Here is a 20,013-nt window from a genome sequence, read left to right on the forward strand (position 1 = left end):
CCAGCGAGTGGGGGTCTACACTTCGTTGCGGTGCGCGGGCTTCTCATTGCCGTGGCTTCTCTTCTTACGGAGCTCGGGCTCTAGGCGCGCGGGCTTCAGTAGTTGTGGCACGTGGGCTCAGCAGTTGTGGCTCGCGGGCTCTAGAGCACAGGCTCAGAAGTTGTGGAGCACGGGCACAGTAGTTGTGGTGCGTGGGCTTCAGTAGTTGTGGCATGTGGGCTCAGTAGTTGTGGCTCGTGGGCTCTAGAGTGCAGGCTCAGTAACTGTGGCACGCAGGTTCAGTAGTTGTGGCGCATGGGCTTCGTTGCTCCGTGGCATGTGGGATCTTCCTGGACCAGCGTTCAAACCCGTGCCCGCTGTCTTGGCAGGCAGGTTCTTAACCACTGCGCCACTAGGGAAGCCCTGGCCTTAGTTTCTATTAATAAACATGCCTCTGTGGGCTGTGTGGCCCCTGCCCTTGTGGGGCAGGAATGCTGACGGCCTTTGTGATTGCAGGGGCTCCAAGAGAGAGGACTGCACCCAGCGCCTTGCCCGCAGACACAGTGTTCCCCCCAGTAACCACGCTCAGCCCCGTACACAGCAGTCGCGCTGCCTCACCTGCACGCATCTCCAACTCGACCACCCAAGACAATGCCTCAGGTTTGACCGTGATGCTCTAGGTGTTTTAGGTTCTGGATAATGAAATGGAAACTTGAAAACTGTCATGCAGCTCTTTTATTTCACACCAAATATGACTGTGGGTTTCCTGTTTTACAAATTTTCACACAGTGTTACTAAATTAGGAAAAAAAAAAAAAAAACCTTACCAGTAAGCTTTCTATGGGCATATTTTATTTTATTATTTGTATTATAAAAGTTCATGGCGAAGAAGAAAGATAACAAATTTTAGTGTCCTGTAGCCCTGAGATCAAATCCAGCCTCTTCAACTTTCTAAGTTGACTTTAGGACAAGTTACTTGGACTTTCTGTGTGTCAGTTTTTCTTTCTGTAAAAATGGGTATAATAATACTCATTTCATAGGATTGATAGGAAGATGGACTATGTAAAAAGCCTGGTATGAACTGAATAGTACAAAAGGGTAACGGGTATCCTTGTTAGTAATTAAAATAAGGATAGTTGTAACGGGATGAGAGGTAGTTTGGGGGAGACTGCACATGTCAGAATTATTCTAAGGAATGAATAGTTTCTTCTCAACGTATACAATGTCTAGTTCCAGTTGTTTGCACTCTTAGTCATCTTAAAGGGCCACGTGTAGATAAATCTTTGACTCACTTTCTTATTTTAGAAACAAGCAAGTGTCAATTCAAACGAGGAGGAAGTCTCTGGCAAAGATTCAGTTAAGAAATCATCTTTGCTAAAGAGTTTTCCCCTCGACCCTCGATATGACAAACTCATTAACTGTGACCCTCTGTTCATTTCCTTGCAGATGTGCTCAACGCGTCCACTACACCATCCTCTCTGACCACTGCAGAAAACATTATCTCTACAACTAATCTCACAACAATAGGTGACAACCTGACCCTCAGTCATGCAGTCACGCCACCACCACGTGCTTTGGACATGCTCATTGAAGGGTCTTCCGTTGGCTCCACCCTGGGCTCTTTCTTCGAGAAGTTCAATTGAGTGTTCTAATCCTGAGGGCTGTGGAAGGGCAGTTAGTCCAAAACACTGATCAGTTTTCGCAGTGCAACAGCCGATGAGATCAGGGCCGGTGTTACTGTGATAACCTCTTACATCATGGTCGTAGCATCCCCCAAGAGTTGTGTACTCTATGAAAACTCGTAGAAATGACCAGCTATACTAGGACTTCTAAGAGTGGGTTTTGGTGTTGGTATGAAAAAGAACAATTCTCTCAGTGGGACTCTCTGTTCCAAGAGGTCAGTGACAGAGGAGTGATCGCAGAGCCCCAGACACACACGTGGGATGTGGAGACAGAGGTGGGGGGCACCATGCAGGGAATGAATGTCCAGGAGGTGGTGGAGTCTGCAATGGGTCAGCCATTCAGAGCCTGCCAGGGCACTATTCTCCCTGCAAGTTCTCCATCTCAAAGACCAGATTAGCAGAGATCTCTTAGCTTCCACAAACCACATTTCCATCCAATTCTTCAGTTAAATACATATGCTCACACAAGATAGGTCTCAGTTGGTGGACAGAACAATTTGTTACCCTGGATGTATTATATGGGCAAAGAGCTTACAAAAGTTAAACCAGATAATGAAGCAGCCCTTGCCTATTTTCTGATTTTTTTTTTTTTTGTAAACAAAGGAGTAAACTGAACTTTCTAGGGGTTATAATTATATAAACCTATTTTGAGATTAATCAAGGGGAGGAAGACTTTTAAAATACTTCTGGCTGTGTAAATAGTCAACCACGTCACCATTCCATAATCAGATGTGCGCCCAAAAGTCTTAATATTGTATTATCACAGTTGTGTTTATTGGGTAAATTCATGAAAACGTTTTATAGAACTAGCTCATTGGTTTACAACGTTCGAAGTTTTGAGATCCAAATGTGGGAACAGGCACTGCAAACTCGGCATTATCTGTTAAAGCTAACTCGGTAGATTCTATAATTTATGAAGATGAAACATTGTAAACCACCCTTCCTCAGAATGACTAGAGCAGAGATATTCTAGAATGCAATTTTAATAATTTGCATTTTCTTTTTTTTCTATTACAGCTCCTCCTACTACACGTAAGCCTACATGTGGTAAGTCTGTCTACCTAGAGGCAACATATATCACTTTTTTATTTCCTTTTTTATTACAAGCTTTCAAGACCCCCCAGCAGGCTAAGCTCACTGGCTTTAATTTCTCACCAACGATTAGCTCCACCTCTTAAGAGCCAGGGTCCTTCAGGGCAAGAAGCTTTGATGTCACATTCAGACCTAGTTTTGAGGATCAGGATTGATAATTACTAGCTAAACAACTTTGGTGGAGCCACTTAACTTCAGTTTGGGTATTTGTAAAGTGGGATGATAGCAAGTTTGTTTAGGGGTTGGGAGAGGATTCTGTGTAATGATAAATATGAAATGTGAATAATACCTTCAAGGCTCATCAAGAAGAAAAAGTCTCTCTGTCTCTCCAGGGTTCGGCTCAAAGCAGATGCTTGAGAACAGTTTGTATCCATCCTTTTCCCATTTTCTTCCTCTGTTCTCAGTGGAAGCAGGGTCCTTCTTCGTGGCCAGGGCTCATCCTTCCACGTGTTTCTAAATCTCACCGCTGGAGTCCCGACCTTCAGTAGCTCTCCGTATATTTAGTGCAGACATCAGCCTTTGTATGTTTGATTAATTAATATGATCTTGATGATCAGGTTCCTCTTGCACTATTGCCTCCTTACACTTTTCACTTAAGTAACATGGAAGTGCTCTGTTTCTTAAAACATGTTTCCTCCTGCCCCTGTGTTCACCCCTGTTCTTCTTCCTCTACACTTGGAATGCACCCTCATCCGCCACCTCCCACCCCCATCAATTTTTCTATGTCCTGCTCATATTTTAAATGCAAACTGACTCACCTCTCTGGAGGGCCCCTCCTGGTCCTGCAATCTGAACAGACTTCTCTGCCTCTTTACCCCTGTATTATTTTCTGCATCATCTTATTTCGGTGTTTTCTGTAGTTCACGCCTGTGCCTGTCTGCACGTTAGATTCTATAGTTCCAAAAGCAGATCATTTGTATTCCTAGTGCTTGGGACAGTGTCTTAAGAAAAATGAAGGCTTCATAATTTTTTTGTACTAAAAATGAGAGAATAAGTGAATGTGTGTTGAAAGATATTTTTACGAGTCAATGGAGTCTTTAAATAAAGGGAAGAGTGTGAGATGACACTCAGAGAAAGTGCTTAGGAGGAGTTGCTATCAATAATTTTACACAAATAGAGGAATAAAGTGGCCTCTGCTCCCTAAGTAATTAATGTTCCCCGTATCGGGAGAAAGAGATAATCAAATACTACACTTTAGGAAGCAAGCGAAATGATAGAGCAAGAAGAAGAAATTTGTCAGATGCGTTGTTCATTTCTGCGTAATTCAACCATTTTTGAGCCGTTTCCGATGACAGGTTTTACACAAGGATCTGGATTTATGGCGATGGTCAAAATTGATGGGATTTTTCTCTCATGGAATTTACAGTCCAGTTAGGAAGACAGACATTAATCCGATTATCATCCAAATACAAACTCACAAGCTGAGGTCTTTGATGGGACAGTGATGAAAAGGGAATCACGAAAGAATAACATGGAGGCATTGATGTGTCCCTTCTCTTTTTTATGTTCCTGGGGTTATTTTGTTGGTGATTGGATATTTTTAAAAATATACATTAAGGAGTTTGTATTTAATATAGGTTTATTCGTTCTGAAAAATAAAAGATAAGCTTCACTATTTTATTTTCTTTCAGAAGACAAATATGCAAGTATCTCTGTGCACTTCATTTATAACAAGGAAAGTGACACATATAATGCAACATTTAGTGAAGTGAAATGTGAACCTCTTGGGTGTGAAAAGCAGCTCCATGGCCTACAGGAATGTGAAAAGAAGAAGATCAATATATCAGATCTTTCATGTCACCCTCCATTTGAATATTTATTAGAGGTACCACCAGGTAAATATCAGTTGATTTCTGTTCGCTCATTTACGGCAACACTGCAGTTTTGTGTGTGACATGTCCTACTGGTCACAGGAGTTAGTAGGCAGGGGGACAGGGCTGAGGGAAAGATGGCGGCAGGAGGTCAGTGTGTGGACTTCTGCCCTCCCGACCCAGTGAAAACGGTAACCTCAGAGAAGCCTTCTCTGTTTATCCCTTACCTGCCTCCTTACACCTCTTTTACAGAGTGCTTCATGTCGATTGGATCTAATTTATCCCACTGAGTGGTTATTCACAAGCTTTCTTTTCTCTCCGCTACTGAATTCAAGTCATTATATATGTGTGTGTGTGTGTATATATATATATATATATATATATATATATATATATATATATATATATATATTAATCCTTTGAAATACAAGTGTGTCTAGAATATCTTGGGGGAATAACACAAAGTCAAAGATTTGATGTTTGTGGAAAGAACAAAAGTACTTTCACCAAAAAAAAAAAAAAAAAAAAGGGGGAGCATTATAGTCATGTTAAGGCTATCAAGCTGGTTTTAGTACCTAAGCTACTGCTGGGAAAGAGGAAACTAAGGTACCAAGCTGACTTCAGAGAAGCTACCTTCACAAAGCGCATTTTCCAAAAGGGATTCAGGGACTGAATAAGCTTGTTGTATAAGTTTGTTGAATCTCTCACATCTTTTAATAATTCAAGATCATTGATTGACTTATTAACATTTAAATAGGTTAAATATCTGATGTTTTTGAAAAAATGTCATTTAACTTATTCATTTTTCTCTAAATGTTACTGGAACAAATGATCAATTAAAAACAGAAAATGACAATTTAAAGCAATGCATTCCCCAGAGTGAAGCCCCCATGCTCTGTGTAATGATCATGCAATGAAAAACAATCAAAGAGTAAATGAAAAATTGAAGATACAAATAAGAAAACAAAATGGAGTGAGTCTTTTAAAATGTGCAAAAAATGCAATTTTATCTAGACGCTTCCTTGGGTTCCATTTTTTTTTAAAGTAGCATAAATTCTAAGTGAAATGCTACCAATATGTGTGACGTTAAAAAAAGAATAAACTCAAGAATCAAGAAATGCAAAACACTGAGAGTTATTAGACTTTTTTCAACAGTAATCTAAATTCTTGCCAGATTCTGTATCATGAATGTAATTTCAATGACTGTAATTGACCATAAGGCACACATTATGAAATATTAATCATCTATTTTTGTATCTTTTTCTTGACAGATCCTAAACATTTTCAGCTGAATGAGTGTGTAGAACCTGAAAAGGCAAATACTTCTCTTTGTTTACATTGGGAAATCACTAAAAATTTTACTTGTGATAAAAAGAAAATAACATATAAATTTGAATGTGGTAAGAATTTAACATTGATCAGAGGAGTTTTTTTCCTATAGTGGGAAGTTTTTCTAGATATTATCTAATCCTTCCTTCCTTTCTTCTTCCTTCCTTCCTTCATACTTTCCTTCCTTCTTCCATTCTCTCTTTTTCACTCTCTCTCTTTCTCTCTCTCTCTCTCTCTCACACACACACACACATAGTCCATGATATGTTTGGAATCAAATCATTGTATTCTCTATACAACTCAAATTCACAAAATAGACAAATATTCCACCTGAAAAATAATTTTTGAAATAGCAATATCAGTTAATTCATAAGCATTTTCTTGGCAACCGCTATACACCAGGTATTGTTGAAAATATTATCAGAGGAGAGAGTTATAAAAAATTATGGTACACATACTCTTAGAATGAAAGGGAAAACAACCATAATTTCGCGTGATTCCAAGAGTTTACTTTGTCAGCCCTCCATCAACAACATTTATAAACAACTACAAGAAGACTTAGATAAAATGAAAGTAGAAAAAGAATAGTAAGTGCTTCTAGGAATATGAATTTGGGTTCATGGAAAGGGGAATAATTGAGATAGCATTTCTTTTTAATGATTTAATAACTTTTAATTTATTTTCATTTGAATTTATTGGGATGAAATCTCCCCCCCTTGGCATAAAGCTATCTGCTAGGCCATATTTGGCAAGACAGACAGACAAACAAAAACACACAGACTCTCACACAAAGGATGGAGTATGATACTGCTTATAATCATCTTGTTACGGGGAAGATGCACGGCTCGGACACGAGCAGGGTGAGGAAAGCAAGGACAAACGTATGACAGACTGATGATAAAACAATGATCTAAGATATCTGCGAGGTAAAGGCTATGTCAAGTGCAATCTCAATTTCTGAACAGAGAACAATGAACTAATGCCTCATTTCATCAGCTAAATTAGAGACACTCTCAAATTCAGTTCTACCTCTTAATGTTTTCTTTAAAATTGAGTGTAGCAAAATCATGCAGTATTATAGCTGATATCAGGTCCTTTTACTTATTGTTTTGACCATTTGCATAGGTTTTCAATCTAATAGATATTAATTATAGATATAAAACCGAAATGAAATTTAAGTGTGATATATTGTATTCATATACTCATATGCAATATTTATTTCTTTTAGGTGGCCTTAGTCCATATAATAAAAGTGGCAGATTTGAAAAGGGCCAACTTCAACCCCAAAGTAATTATACTTGTAGTTCACAAGTATCCTATAATCACAAGCTTCTTACTAGCCAAAATAAAACTATTCAAACAGATTTTAGAGGTGAGTATATCACTTACATTTATATGTTAAATTTGTTTCCTTTTTATAGTCTTATGAATCATTGAGAATCACAGAAAAAGATGTTATGGATTTGGAGAAAGGGTTTCAGAAAATGGCTTTGTGTCCATTTTAAAGTAAGAATTTAGAAATAAATGACAGCGAATCCAAACCTTCATCAAGGTTTTTGCAAACTGTAGGCTGTTGTGAGGTCGGGGTGGAAACAAAACTGTGAGGTAAGTGAAATGCTTGTTCACATGTTTCCCATTTTATTTCCTCTTTCTTGCTCTAGCAGAGTTCTTTTCTTGGTGTGTCCTGCATCTTTTGCCCTCTCTATCAAATCCTGACTCTGATAGGAGTAAAATGAGCACAGAAGCTCACTTTAAGAAGCTAATAAAACGCAATGGTAAAGCTAAGTGCTGACGGCAAAATAACAGTTATTATTACTAAAATGTCAGCAATATAAATAATAACAAGACTATCATAACTAATAACAAGTGGAAAATAAAATTCTGGAAAATAATAGCATTTGGAAGATGGAGGGGAGAAGGAAGTGAAAAGTGCTAAAATTTCAGTTGTATTTAATAGAACAGGGGTCCCCAACCCCCAGGGAACTGGTCCTCGGACTGTTAGGAACCAGGCTGCACAACAGGAGGTGAGCATCGGGTGAGCAAGTGAAGTTGCATCTGCTGCTCTCCATCTCTCGCATCACCGCCTGAACCATCCCCCCCACCCCCAGCCCCAGTCCGTGGAAAAATTGTCTCCCAGGAAACTTGTCTCTGGTTCCAAAAGTCTGGGGACCGCTGTAGTAGAAGTAAAGAGATTCCAGTTAAATTTAGAATCTGCTAGGAAAATATGTTAATCGTGCATAAGACAACTTATGAGGAACCACTAAAAACATGAAAGACAGATAAATAGATGGCATTGCCTATCAGCAGTAGAAGAAAGTTATGGAATAAAAAAAAAATTCTTCATGTTAAAGGAGGAAAAGGAGAAAGAAGGGAAAAGAGGGAGGAAGACGATGGAAAGAGAGTGTGAGAGAGAGAGGGAGAGAGGAAGAAGGAGGAGAAGGAGAAGAAGAAAGAGGGGGAGGGGGAAGGGAAGGAAGAAGAAAAACGTGGCAGGAAGAGAGGGAGAGAGAGACTACTAAGTAGGAAACAATAGGTAATATAGCAGAAACATGTCAAAGTATAACAAAAGTCACTATAAATATAGATGGCTTAAATTTACCTTTTGGAACAAAGATATTCAGACTTGAGTAAAGTAAAGACATATTTGGGGGGAGGAATTTGCAGCCTTAAGTAAGACCAAGTGACATTTTATGGGAACTTTTATCACTTTGCTCTCTGTTGAATGAAAATCATTGGAAAGTGCTTGGAAAAGAACCAGAAAGCAAAAGCAAAGAAAGCAGAAAATAACAAAGTTTAGAGTACAGATTATTGAAAGAAGGAACGAACAAAAATTGCAGGAATTTACTAACCAATTTAAAGGCTTGGTTTTGAAAAGAATAATAAAATAGTTAGATCTCTAGCAAAACAACCTTCCCCCATGCATTATAAAAAGGAAATTAAAAATACAGTAGAAATTTTACAGATTATAAAGAAACTTGCATCCAATATGAAAAGTTAGATAAAATGGATAATTTTCTAGAACATATGAAGTATGGACATTTGCCTAGGAAGAATTAGAAAATTGGAGTTATATATAAAATAATAGTCTAATACCTCTCCAATCTCTTCACACTCCCTGTCTGCTTACCTCACCTGCCCTTTAAAAAAGAAAAACCAGAAAGGTAAGTTTACAGTTAGTTCCTATCCTATCCAAACTGTTCCACAGTATAGAAATCATGGAAATCTATCAACTAATTTTGATTATTGTTAGGGTGGGGAATAGGCTAGGGTTACTGTTATGTGGATACCAAACTTGGGCAGAGCTGAGGCAACTATAGGCCAGTCTCTGCTATGAACATAGATACTAAATAGTAAATGAACTGTTAGCAAAGTGGATCCTTTAGTACATTATAAAATATATAATTACCAAAGAAGTTATATGGATGGCAAATAAGCATATGAGAAGATGCTCCACATCACATGTAATTGGGGAAATTAAAATAACAATGAGATATCACTGCACACCTTCAGAATGGGCAGAATCTAGAACACTGACAATAGCAAATGTCAGCAAGGATGGGGAGAAACAGGAATTTTCATTCATTGCTGGTAGGAACGCAAAATGGTACAGTCACTTTGGAAGACATTTTGAGGGTTTCTATAAAACTAAACATCATCTTACAATGCAATCCAGCCGTCACACTCCTTGGTATTTACTCAAAGGAGATGAAAACTCATGTCCACATAAAAAGCTGCACATGGATGTTTATAGCAGCTTTATTTATCATTGCCAAAACTTGGAAGCAACCAAGATGTACTTCAGTAGGTGAATGGTAAATAAACTGTGGTCCATCCAGACAGTGGAATACTATTTAGCACTAAAAAGAAATGAGCTATAAAGCCACGAAAAGACATAGAGGAACCTTAAATGCACATCACTAAGTGAACAAAGCCAGTCTGAAAAGGCTACATACCATATGGTTTCACTATATGATATTCTGGAAAAGGCAAAACTGTGGAGGCAATAAAGAGATCAGTGGTTGCCAGGAGTTGGAAGGGAAGGAGGGATGAATAGGCAGAACACAGAGAATTTTAGGTCAGTGAAAGTACTCTGTATGATACCGTAATAATGGATACATGTCATGTAATATATTAGTCCAAATCCATTGAATGTACAACATCGAGTGAACCCTAATGTAAACTATGGACTCAGGTGATAATGACGTGTCAGTGTAGGTTCATAAATTGTAACATAAGTACCACTCAAGTGGAGGATGTTGATAACAGGGGATGTTGTGCATATCTCTGTGCCTTCTCCTCAATTTTGCTGTGAATTCAAAAATGCTCTAAAAAAGTAAGGTCTTAAAAAAAACCCACCATTATTGAGTAAGATTTCTTCCAGTAATGCAGGAATCCTGCAGCCTTTGGAAATAGCGATTTAACCATTTTACATGTCATTTTATTCAGGCAACAGGGGAAATTTTTCAAGACCGTTGCAAAAGAAGCCACATTCTTAAAAAAAACAAACGCACAAACTTTTGTTAGTTCACCTACTGTATGATTCACCCATGTAAAGTATAGAAGTCAGTGGTTTTTAATATATTTAGAGTTGTAAATCATCACCTGAATCAACTCTAAAACATTTTCATCACACCAAAAAATAAATAAAAATAAAAAATAAAACCCACAAAAAAACAAGCAACAGCAAAAAAAACTGGTATCTTTTAGCAGTCACTCCCCATTTCCCTCCCACTCCCATATCTAGGCAATTACCAATTTACTTTCTGCTTTGATGGATTTGCCTAATATGGACATTTCATATAATATGTTGTCTTTTGTGTCTGGCTTCTTTCACTTAGTGTACTGTTTTCAGGGTACATCCATGTTGTAACATATCGATACTTCCGTTTTTTTATTGTGTAATAATATTCCATTGTATGAATGTACCTTGTTTTGTTTGTCCCTTTATCAGTTGAGTGACATTGAAGTTGTTTCCACTTTTTGACTATTATGGATAATGCTGCTATGAACATTTGTGTACAAGTTTTGTGTAGATATAGGTCTTCATTTCTCTTGTGTTTATACCTAGGATTGGAATTTGGGGGCTATATGGCAACTTTATGTTTTGCATTTTGAAGAACTGCCAATCAGTTTTCCAAAGTAGCTGCATCATTTTACATTCCCACCAGCAATGTATGTGTTCTCATTTCTTCACATATTCACCAACACTTATTGTCTTTTCTATTTTAGCCATTCCAATGGGTGTGAAGTGGTATCTCATTGTGATTTAAATTAATGACTAATGATCTTGAGCATAGCTTCAGCTGTTTATTTGCCATTTGTATATCTTTCATCACTATTTGCACATTTTTAGAAGTTGGGTTATTTTTCACTGAGTTGTAACAGTTCTGTATATATTCTAGACACAATTCAGATATATGACTTGCAAATATCTTCTAGAATTCTCTGGGTTGTCTTTTTACTTTGTTAATAGCTTTTGAAGCTTATAAGTTTTTAATTTTGATGAGGTCCAATTTATTAATTTTTACCTTTGTTACTCATGCTTTTGATGTCACAACTAAAAATTCATTGCCAAATCCAAGGTTATGCAGAGCTATCCCTATGTTTTCTTCTTTTTTAGTTTTAAGTCTTAAAATTAGCTCTATTAATCCATTGAGTTAATATTCGTTTATGATTTGAGGTAAGGGTCCAATTTCATTCTTTTGATGTCCTAGCACAATTTAGTGAAAAAACTACTCTTTTCCCATTGAATGTTCTTTTCATCCTTGTCAAAATTAATTAACAATAAGGATGGGCTTATTTCTAGACTCTTGCATTCCATTAATCTATACATCTAATGCCAGTACTACACTGTCCGTTACTGTTGCTTTGTGTAAGTTTTGAAATCAGAAAGTGTGAGTCCTTCAACTTTGTTCCACTTCAAGATTGTTTTGGATATTTGAGGTCCCTTGAAATTCCATATGAATTTTGAGATCAACTTGTCAATTTCTACAAAGAAGCCAGCCAGGATTCCGACAGAAGTTGAGTTAAATCTGTAGATCTATTTGAAGAGTGTTGCCATCCTAACAATGTTAGTTTTCTGGTCCATGAAAATGGGGTGTCTTTCCATTAATTTAGGTATTCTTTAATTTTCTTGGAGAATGTTTTGTAGTTCTCAGTGTGCAAGTCTTATAGTTCTTTTGTTAAATTCATTCCTAGGTTTAAATTTATTCCTGCTTATGATGGTGGTGTTTTCTTAATTCCATTTTCAGATTGTTCATTGCCCGTGTGTGGACATACAATGGACTTTTCTGTATTGATCCTGAAATCTGTCTCATTGCTGAAGTTGTTTATTAATTATAATATTACAGGACTTTTGACAGAACATACTAAAGTGATTCTGAGTTTCATATGGAAGGGATAGCCAGTTGAGAGTAAGGCAGCTTCCTAAATCCATGTCTCCAGTAGCCCCCAAAACAACTCAAAACCATGAGAAAAAAAATAAACCTGCAGAAATACTATGTCCTCATGTAACTAGGAAAAATTTAATGCTTTTTGGATATTAAATACTAAAATTAGTACAGTCTTTATAAATCACTGTGACAAAATAGAAATCCCAGGAAAAAAATATTTTATTGTTTATAAAAGTGCAAAGGCAATTCAGTGAGGGGAAGGATTTTTTTTTTTTTTTTGGTTATTTATTTATTTGGATATTTATTTCATTATTAGATTGTTTTTTAGTTATCCCCATAGAAAAAATAAATACATCAGCCTTTATCTCTCAACAAACACAAAGATTAACTCAAAATGGATTGCAGAGCTAAACACTAAAGCTAAAACTATAAAATGTCTAGACAAAGACGTTAGAAAAATCTTTGCTACCTTAGCTTAAGCAATGGTTCCTTAGATGGACACAAGAAGCAAGAATCAAAAGAAAAACATTTAGAAATCAAACTTCATAAACATTAAACATTCTTGCTCTTTGAATAAAGCCACTAAGGAAATAAAAATTTTTCACAATTCATACATTGTGAAAAAATATCCACAATTAATTTTTTCAACAGAGAGTTTTGCAAGAATATATAGAGAATTCTTCCAAATACAAAATAAGACATCAAGTAACCCAATTAAAAATGGGCAAGCATTTTGAGCATATGCTTCACAGAAAAAGATACACAAATGGTCAATAAGCACATAAAATTTTTCCCAATATCATTAGTCAACTGGGAAATGCAACTTAAAACAACAACCAGATGCTGATGACATCACACACCAACTAAAATGGCTAAAATGAAAAAGACTGACAATACTATTGGTGAGAATGCAAAGTAATAGCTCAGAACTTTCACTCCAGGTATTTACCAAAGAAGAAAGGACATGTCCTTTCCACAGAAAGACTTCTGCACAAATATCCATAGTAGATTCACTCACAGTAGCCAAAAGCCTGGAAACAACCCAGATGTCCATCAACAGTTGAATGAATAGGTGAAATGTGGTCTATCCTTACAATGGAATACTACTCACGAATAAAAAGGACTAACTACTGACACATACAGCAGTATGAATGAATCTCCAGAACATTATGTTAAGTGCAATATGCTGGATGTAAAAATGTACTCACCGTTTGATTTTATCTATATGAAATGAAAGAAAAGACTAATTTAATCTATAGTAATAGAAGGCAGTTCAGAGGGTGTTTGGGGGTGGGCAAGGGAGCTGGCTGGACTGGGAGGGGGCACAGAAGAACTTCCTTGGTTGGATAGAAATGTTTTATATCTGATTGCGATGGTGGTTATATCGATGCATATATTTGTCAAAACCCATCCAACTGTACCCCAAACGGGTGGGTTTTCATGTAAATTATACCTTGTAGTTTTGAGTTAAGCATTTATTACATTCTTCACCTCAAGTTCTGATGACTAGTTACTGGAAGTGATGACAAGTGCTACTCCAGTACTGACTGTTAACTTTATCAGCCCTACCAGTGACAGATTTCCAGCATAGGGAAATCTAGGCATCCCAAGATAGCTGGACAATAAAATAAATGAGAGGAAGAGGGGTTTTCAGATCTCTTCAAGTCAGTGGAACATTTAGGCTCCACAATGTCACCCTGGAGTGACACTCTGTTACATGACCTTATCAAACTTAATAAGACCAGATATCTGTCTTTTACTTTCATCATCAATTCATAATTAATCAAAATATGGCTATTAATAATGCATACTAATAATATGAAGAACGTTTTCTCCATGTCTTGTTTTTTATATTTTATATTCTTATTCTTTCAACAGATCCAGGAATCCCTCAGAATATGAGTTGTTCTAACTTCAGTGCACATACAGTATGGGTTACCTGGGGACCACCGCAAAATTTTTTTCATACGTTCTCTCTTTGTTATCAGAATACTTCAGGTAACTTTTATAGAATTTAATTCCATATCAGTAAAGATAAATCAAAAATTGGAAAGCACTCCACATATGGATGGAGCTAGTGAGCCACGGAGCTCTCTACACAGCAACCGCGACGGGCATCCCGTATGCCTTGGTTTTAGAACTACCTCCACTCACTACAGGCTCCCCAGCCTCTGAAATGACTAAATCTCAGAATATCCCCAATACTCATTTCTCGTTCTTGATCTTCTTAGTTCTAATCATTACACTCCAAACCTTAGAGAAGGAAAATCTCTGGAAGATAATACTCATATCTGTCTTCCAAAAATTATGTAAGGGAGCTGCACTAGTTTGAACTCATCATTCTGGACTGCAAACAACTTCCAAAGTGTGCCCCAGCTGATATACACAAAAAATTGGGTGAACAAAAGTGAACATATGCCCATTTAACCACAGAGTTTGATGGCAGGTGGAATCTTGGAACATAGTTCTAATTAGCATTAACTACCTTCTGCAGAACTTCTGCAGAAATAAAGACAGCCCAAAAAATGTGCTATGACTAGTTCAATCTTTGGCCTAGTCCCTCCAAACAAGACACTATTTAAGAGAACAGACATCTCCTGGACTACGTGAAGTATCTAAAATACTTGTAGAAAACAGTGGGGACCGTGGACCACCTCAGAAGAGACTCAGCACATGGAATAGCCCACTTGTCAATCCTTAACCTGTAGCTTAAAGTAGTATTGAGTTGGACATCTCACAGAATTCCATCTCTTTGTTTGGTGGGTAGGAACCAGACATAAATTTTCAAATTTCGAAAAGTAGAAAGCCACTTATCTCTAGTGTGTTATTTTATATTTTGATAACATATTGTTTTTGCTTGTTGTTTGAATCTTAATAATCAAACTACTAAAGCAAAGTTCAATACACATGTAGTTTTCAAATTAGCATAAGAGGACTCAAATTCTATGGAGAAGAAATACAGGCAATGTATTTGAGGTTATGGTAATTCGAAAAGTTTTGTCTATGAGAAAGGAAAAATGGAACTTACGGGAAGATGAAAAATGGAAATTACAGGAAGACAATCTGTAATCTGTCAGATTAAAGGAGTACAGTCTGCCTCACTGGACACCTCTCCTACAAACTTTCTTTGCTTGGTTTCTGTGTGAGCACATTGTTTGGTTTTCTCTTCTCTTTTCTGAAATTTCTTCTCACTATCCCTTTCTGTATTCCTTACTTTCTATATTCTCTCTCTACTATGGAGTATTTTGTATGCCAGAATATATGGTGGAAATTTATGGGGCAATATTTATTGCTTCTTTGTATTCTATACCATTTAAAAAACCTGTATTTGAATAATTAGGCTTAGAAGGACGTAATGTGTTAGTTATTGCAGTCAGACGAGTTTTTATTTGTTATTTTTGCAATGAGTACAGCTCCTTCTTATTCAGTGCTACCCAAATTTATGACTCTCCAAATAAAACACTTGAACAGAATGGGTGGGGAGGGAAGGGGCAGGTAGGCAACATCTGGCTCTGTGTGCCCTTTTCTCCAAAACTTGGTTGGTAACTAACTGAACCCAGTCTCCACTGTGGCTCATGCACTGACTCTGCTCAAAGGGCCCTTTGGAAACAGGTCATCCCCAGTCCTCTGTCTCTCGTTGCCATCATCCACCACTGCTGGGGAGGGGAGCGTGCTCTGTCTTGTCTTCTGGTTCATCGCGAGCACAAGTCCTGAGATCCTCTTCTGTATTATCTAAGTCAAAGAGAGATGATCAGAGTATAGCATGTTAGAACAATTCTTTTAACTACTCTCATTATTTCAAATAAAACCACTATTAAAAATCCACAGGAAGAAAGTCAGTGAACTCTTATGGCAATTTATATAACTTTTAATTAGGTATTAAATTCATTTTGTTATTTCCTCATTTAACCATCGCAGCGACTCTGAAAGCTGTAGACTAAAAGAGGTAGACAAATGTAACTGACGTTTATTTAGTTTCCTCTGCTTGTGGGGTGTTTTTATAGTATTTTAAGATTTTGTTAAACGTTTCAACAATGACTCTGAGAGAAGAGATGCATGGATATGTTCAGAGTTCATACGATGCCCTGAGGATCACAGAACTTAAAATCAATGCTCAAATTCAACAGCTTGGACTGTGCTTTTCTCGCTACTGTAAGTTCATTTTTGAGCATGAGACACCTTGTGCATCTCCAGTATTATGTATTAACTTAAAGTGCCAAGTGACAATGAAGTTTCCTCAGTAATAGGGAAGAGGCCCTGAGTCATTGTTGCATTCAGAGGACTATTTCTCAAAAGTTATTGAAACCAGTGTGCACCCTTCCACATCGCAGCGATGTTATTGGAAATGATTTTGTTTATTGCCTTTTTGCTTAAACAACATAAGAGAAAAAATATCTCTTATTTTGGGAGGTGGCAGTGCAAAACTCTCTGGGGATCAACGGGTTTATACTACTTGGCATGGTGTTCAGGAAGATACTTTAGAGCAGTTTCAACTGGGAAGTTGTTAATGGATTTCCTGAGGTATTTGCTAAAAAGCAAAGAGGTGACAAGTGATGAAGCCAGTATCTATCTAGCCATTTCCAGTGCAACAGGCATGACTTGAAACTAGACATGTCCCTGTTGCCCTAAGGAAAACCAAATTTCATCCCTAAGTCTAATAAAGTCTTTACCTGTGCCATTTGACTAGTGCTTCTGGCCTCAGGGTCCTGAGGAAAGGTATCCCACATGGAGGCAGAGAGGCTCGTGTAAAATATGTTGACCTTTCAACCAAAGCTTGAAACCCTTGGCAACTGGAAATGAACATTCCAAACCATCTTTCTAAGCACTGAACACTTTGATTCCCCAAACAGCAATGTCTTTTGGAAAAAAATGTGTTGTTCAAAATTAAATCAACAACTTGATTTTGTCAAGCTGACTAAGATGAAAGCATCACAGAACAACATAAATGAAACTTATTTTGATGCAGAATGGTTGTGAGATTACATCTACAATCATACAAAATTAGGTCACCGAATGGAAGCCAGATGGACCTGGAGAACGACATCTTGACATTTGGGTTGGAGCTGAGTTAGAAGATGATCCTTGTCCCGACATGCAGACACCATATAAGGAGTTATGGGTCAGGGGGTGCCACCTGCCCCTCTCTAGAACTCACACCTTTCCTGTCCTCAAAGACAGTTCTCACTAGGGACAGCGTGGCTGAGCTTGCAGGTATAAATCAACTAACTCAGCTTTGGGGATTTCTGAGAAAATAGACACTTAACCAGGCTAGAAGAGGCACTTTATCTCACTTACTGTTTAGCATCCCATGGTGAGGTAGAGATATTACTATAATCTCCATGTCGTGGATAAGTAACTGAGACAAGAAATTAGCACGTGCTAAATCTTCCCTTACACTGTTTCTGCAAGTCCATTGGCATGTCCACCTAGACCAGAGAATTAAAGTGTCCAAGAGGAGGAAAAAGCTTGGCCCCATTGCAGACCCTTGTCCCCTCTTCTACCCCAGACAATATGCATGACGGTGAAGGGTAAAGCATGGCCTCTGGGACCTCAGTGTCCGGGTTTCATCCTGACTCTGTTGTTCGTTTCCTGTGAGATCATGGAGAGATTGCTAATGTCTCTGTGGCTCAGTTTTCTCATCTGTAAAATCGGATGACATCAAGAGTGCCAACCTATAGGGTTGTGGTGATGGTGAATTAATTCACATAGAACACTTCAAGATGTGCTTGGAACACAGCATAGTCTGTTCATTGTTTTTATCACTACTGGTATTATTATTGTTATCACAGTAACATGCTTCCTCTCTAACCTTCTTTTAACCTTTCTTGGTGGCACTTGGCCACTCAAAAATAGTCAGCGGCTAGTGATTTTTCAACTTAACAAGTGCTAACTCATCTGCGTAAGCAAGGTCCCACCTCCCATGTTCCTACCCAGCCAGAGTCTGCTATCCTAGTCGAGCTAGTGCCTAAACAAAAAAATGCTCCTTCTTTCCTTTGTAAAATTTTCTTTCCTTCCTTACACCTACTCAGCCTCATTCATCTTTCAATGAACAGCTCAGATTCTACTGCCAGCATGAAGCTTTCCTTCACTGTTTCAGCTCCCATGAATTACTGTAGTGCTCAGACGAATAGGGCAGAAGATACCTAGTTACTGGTGATCAAATGGATTTTGTATCTGAAGTCTATAACAGTGGCTCATACCAAAGTTCAAAGTTTGGAGGTTAAGTATCAGAAAAAGGGTTGCCAAAGTATTGGAAAAAAGACTTTCATAATATCCACCATGAGCTGTGTTTTCTCAGAAAGAAAAGAGACCATAGGTAAACAATATGTCTGAACTTATTAAATATGTTTTGTACCAAATTAATTATATGAAACCATCATTTTTGAATATTTGAGTTTATAGTAATCACATTTGTTCAATGCATTTGCTGATAATTGTATGTATTTCTAAGCACCAAGGATGTTTTCATTTCTCAATCGCTCAGTTTGGAGTTGGCTTGGAATGATTTACTGTAGACACTAAATTAAATATGTGGTAATCCTAAGTTTTGATGACTTACTAAAAGTTTCCATTTTTTCCCCTAAGCAAAAAGATGCCACACTCTGAATAAAACTACAAACACAATCAATTTGGAATATTTGAAACCTTTTACAACGTATGAGATAACATTACATGCCTCTGTCCATGGAAGTGTGGAACGTAATGGAACTGATGTGAAATGTGCAGTTAAAACAGAAGCAACATGTAAGTTATAAGCTTTAATGCTTTTTTCTATGAACAGCAAAGTCTAAACCGTTAAAACAGCATGTCCACCTTTATGCTTCATTTGAGAAACACACTGACCTGGCACATTTGTTAACATCTAGGGTTTATAATAATTTAAAACACAACAATTTAAAAACTCTCATCCTGGGTTTTCTCTGTATCCTTCAGGTATAATCATAGAATTGTAAGAATGAAGCTTGAGGGCATATGAACAGGTACAATTTATAAGATTTCAGGCAATTAAGTATCTAACCAACTTAGATAAAAATCTAACCAACTTAGATTAAAAAAAATCTATTGTTTTTTTTATTCTCTAGAAATGTCGACTGCCATCAGAACGCCTCACTCACAAAGCGTTCACTGCTTGCATGACCTCATGAAACAATATTTTGTCAGCATTTTCTTCTCCGTTACAATGAACTACATACTATTTTATTTTATGTCACATTTTACATTCATTTGACTCTTGCTCTCCCATGGGATGGCTCTATAGATGCCAGGTCCAAAGCTAGGTCTGTCTCTGGGGTGAATGTAAACTCCATGAGGTCAGGGCAGAAGAAATACCCCCTGTGTAAGGCAACAGCTATGGCTCCAGAGACCCTACCTGGCACCAGGCTCACAAAGAAAAATTGTCCTCTTCAGGGCCGTACGTAAAATACTCTTAATGTCATTTAAGTTCTGGTTTCAAAAGTCCAGGTCCTCGAGCATCATGCTTTTGTTATTTTCCTGAATGTCTGTGCTATCACAGAAACAAAGATGATTCACTGCTGCTGAAGAATCCAGCCAGGTATCACCAGGGTCATGTAAACATTTCCAAAAGGAGGACCTGGACTGTTTGTAGGCCTTCGGAGATTCCCCTTCCTGCCCCTCCACTCCTTTCTTCTCTATTTTCTATTTCTACACACTTTCTTTGGGGGAATTGCAAAACATCTCATGGTTTCAAGTACAACTTACATGCTAATAT

General features: G+C 37.6%; 1 protein-coding gene across 1 annotated transcript in view; it reads left to right on the forward strand.

Moving 5' to 3' along the window:
* Nucleotides 1-20,013, forward strand: part of PTPRC (protein tyrosine phosphatase receptor type C) — a 123,390-nt gene that overhangs the window by 63,712 nt on the left and 39,665 nt on the right. Inside the window, exons 4-11 of the mRNA XM_059906094.1 lie at nt 496-639; nt 1,425-1,473; nt 2,679-2,707; nt 4,384-4,587; nt 5,835-5,963; nt 7,121-7,264; nt 14,163-14,282; nt 18,870-19,028. Coding sequence (XP_059762077.1) covers nt 496-639; nt 1,425-1,473; nt 2,679-2,707; nt 4,384-4,587; nt 5,835-5,963; nt 7,121-7,264; nt 14,163-14,282; nt 18,870-19,028 — 978 coding nt within the window. The remainder of the gene's footprint in view (nt 1-495; nt 640-1,424; nt 1,474-2,678; nt 2,708-4,383; nt 4,588-5,834; nt 5,964-7,120; nt 7,265-14,162; nt 14,283-18,869; nt 19,029-20,013) is intronic.

The sequence above is a fragment of the Balaenoptera ricei genome, chromosome 1 (assembly GCF_028023285.1).
Source record: "Balaenoptera ricei isolate mBalRic1 chromosome 1, mBalRic1.hap2, whole genome shotgun sequence".
In the NCBI taxonomy this organism is placed as follows: Eukaryota; Metazoa; Chordata; class Mammalia; order Artiodactyla; family Balaenopteridae; genus Balaenoptera; species Balaenoptera ricei.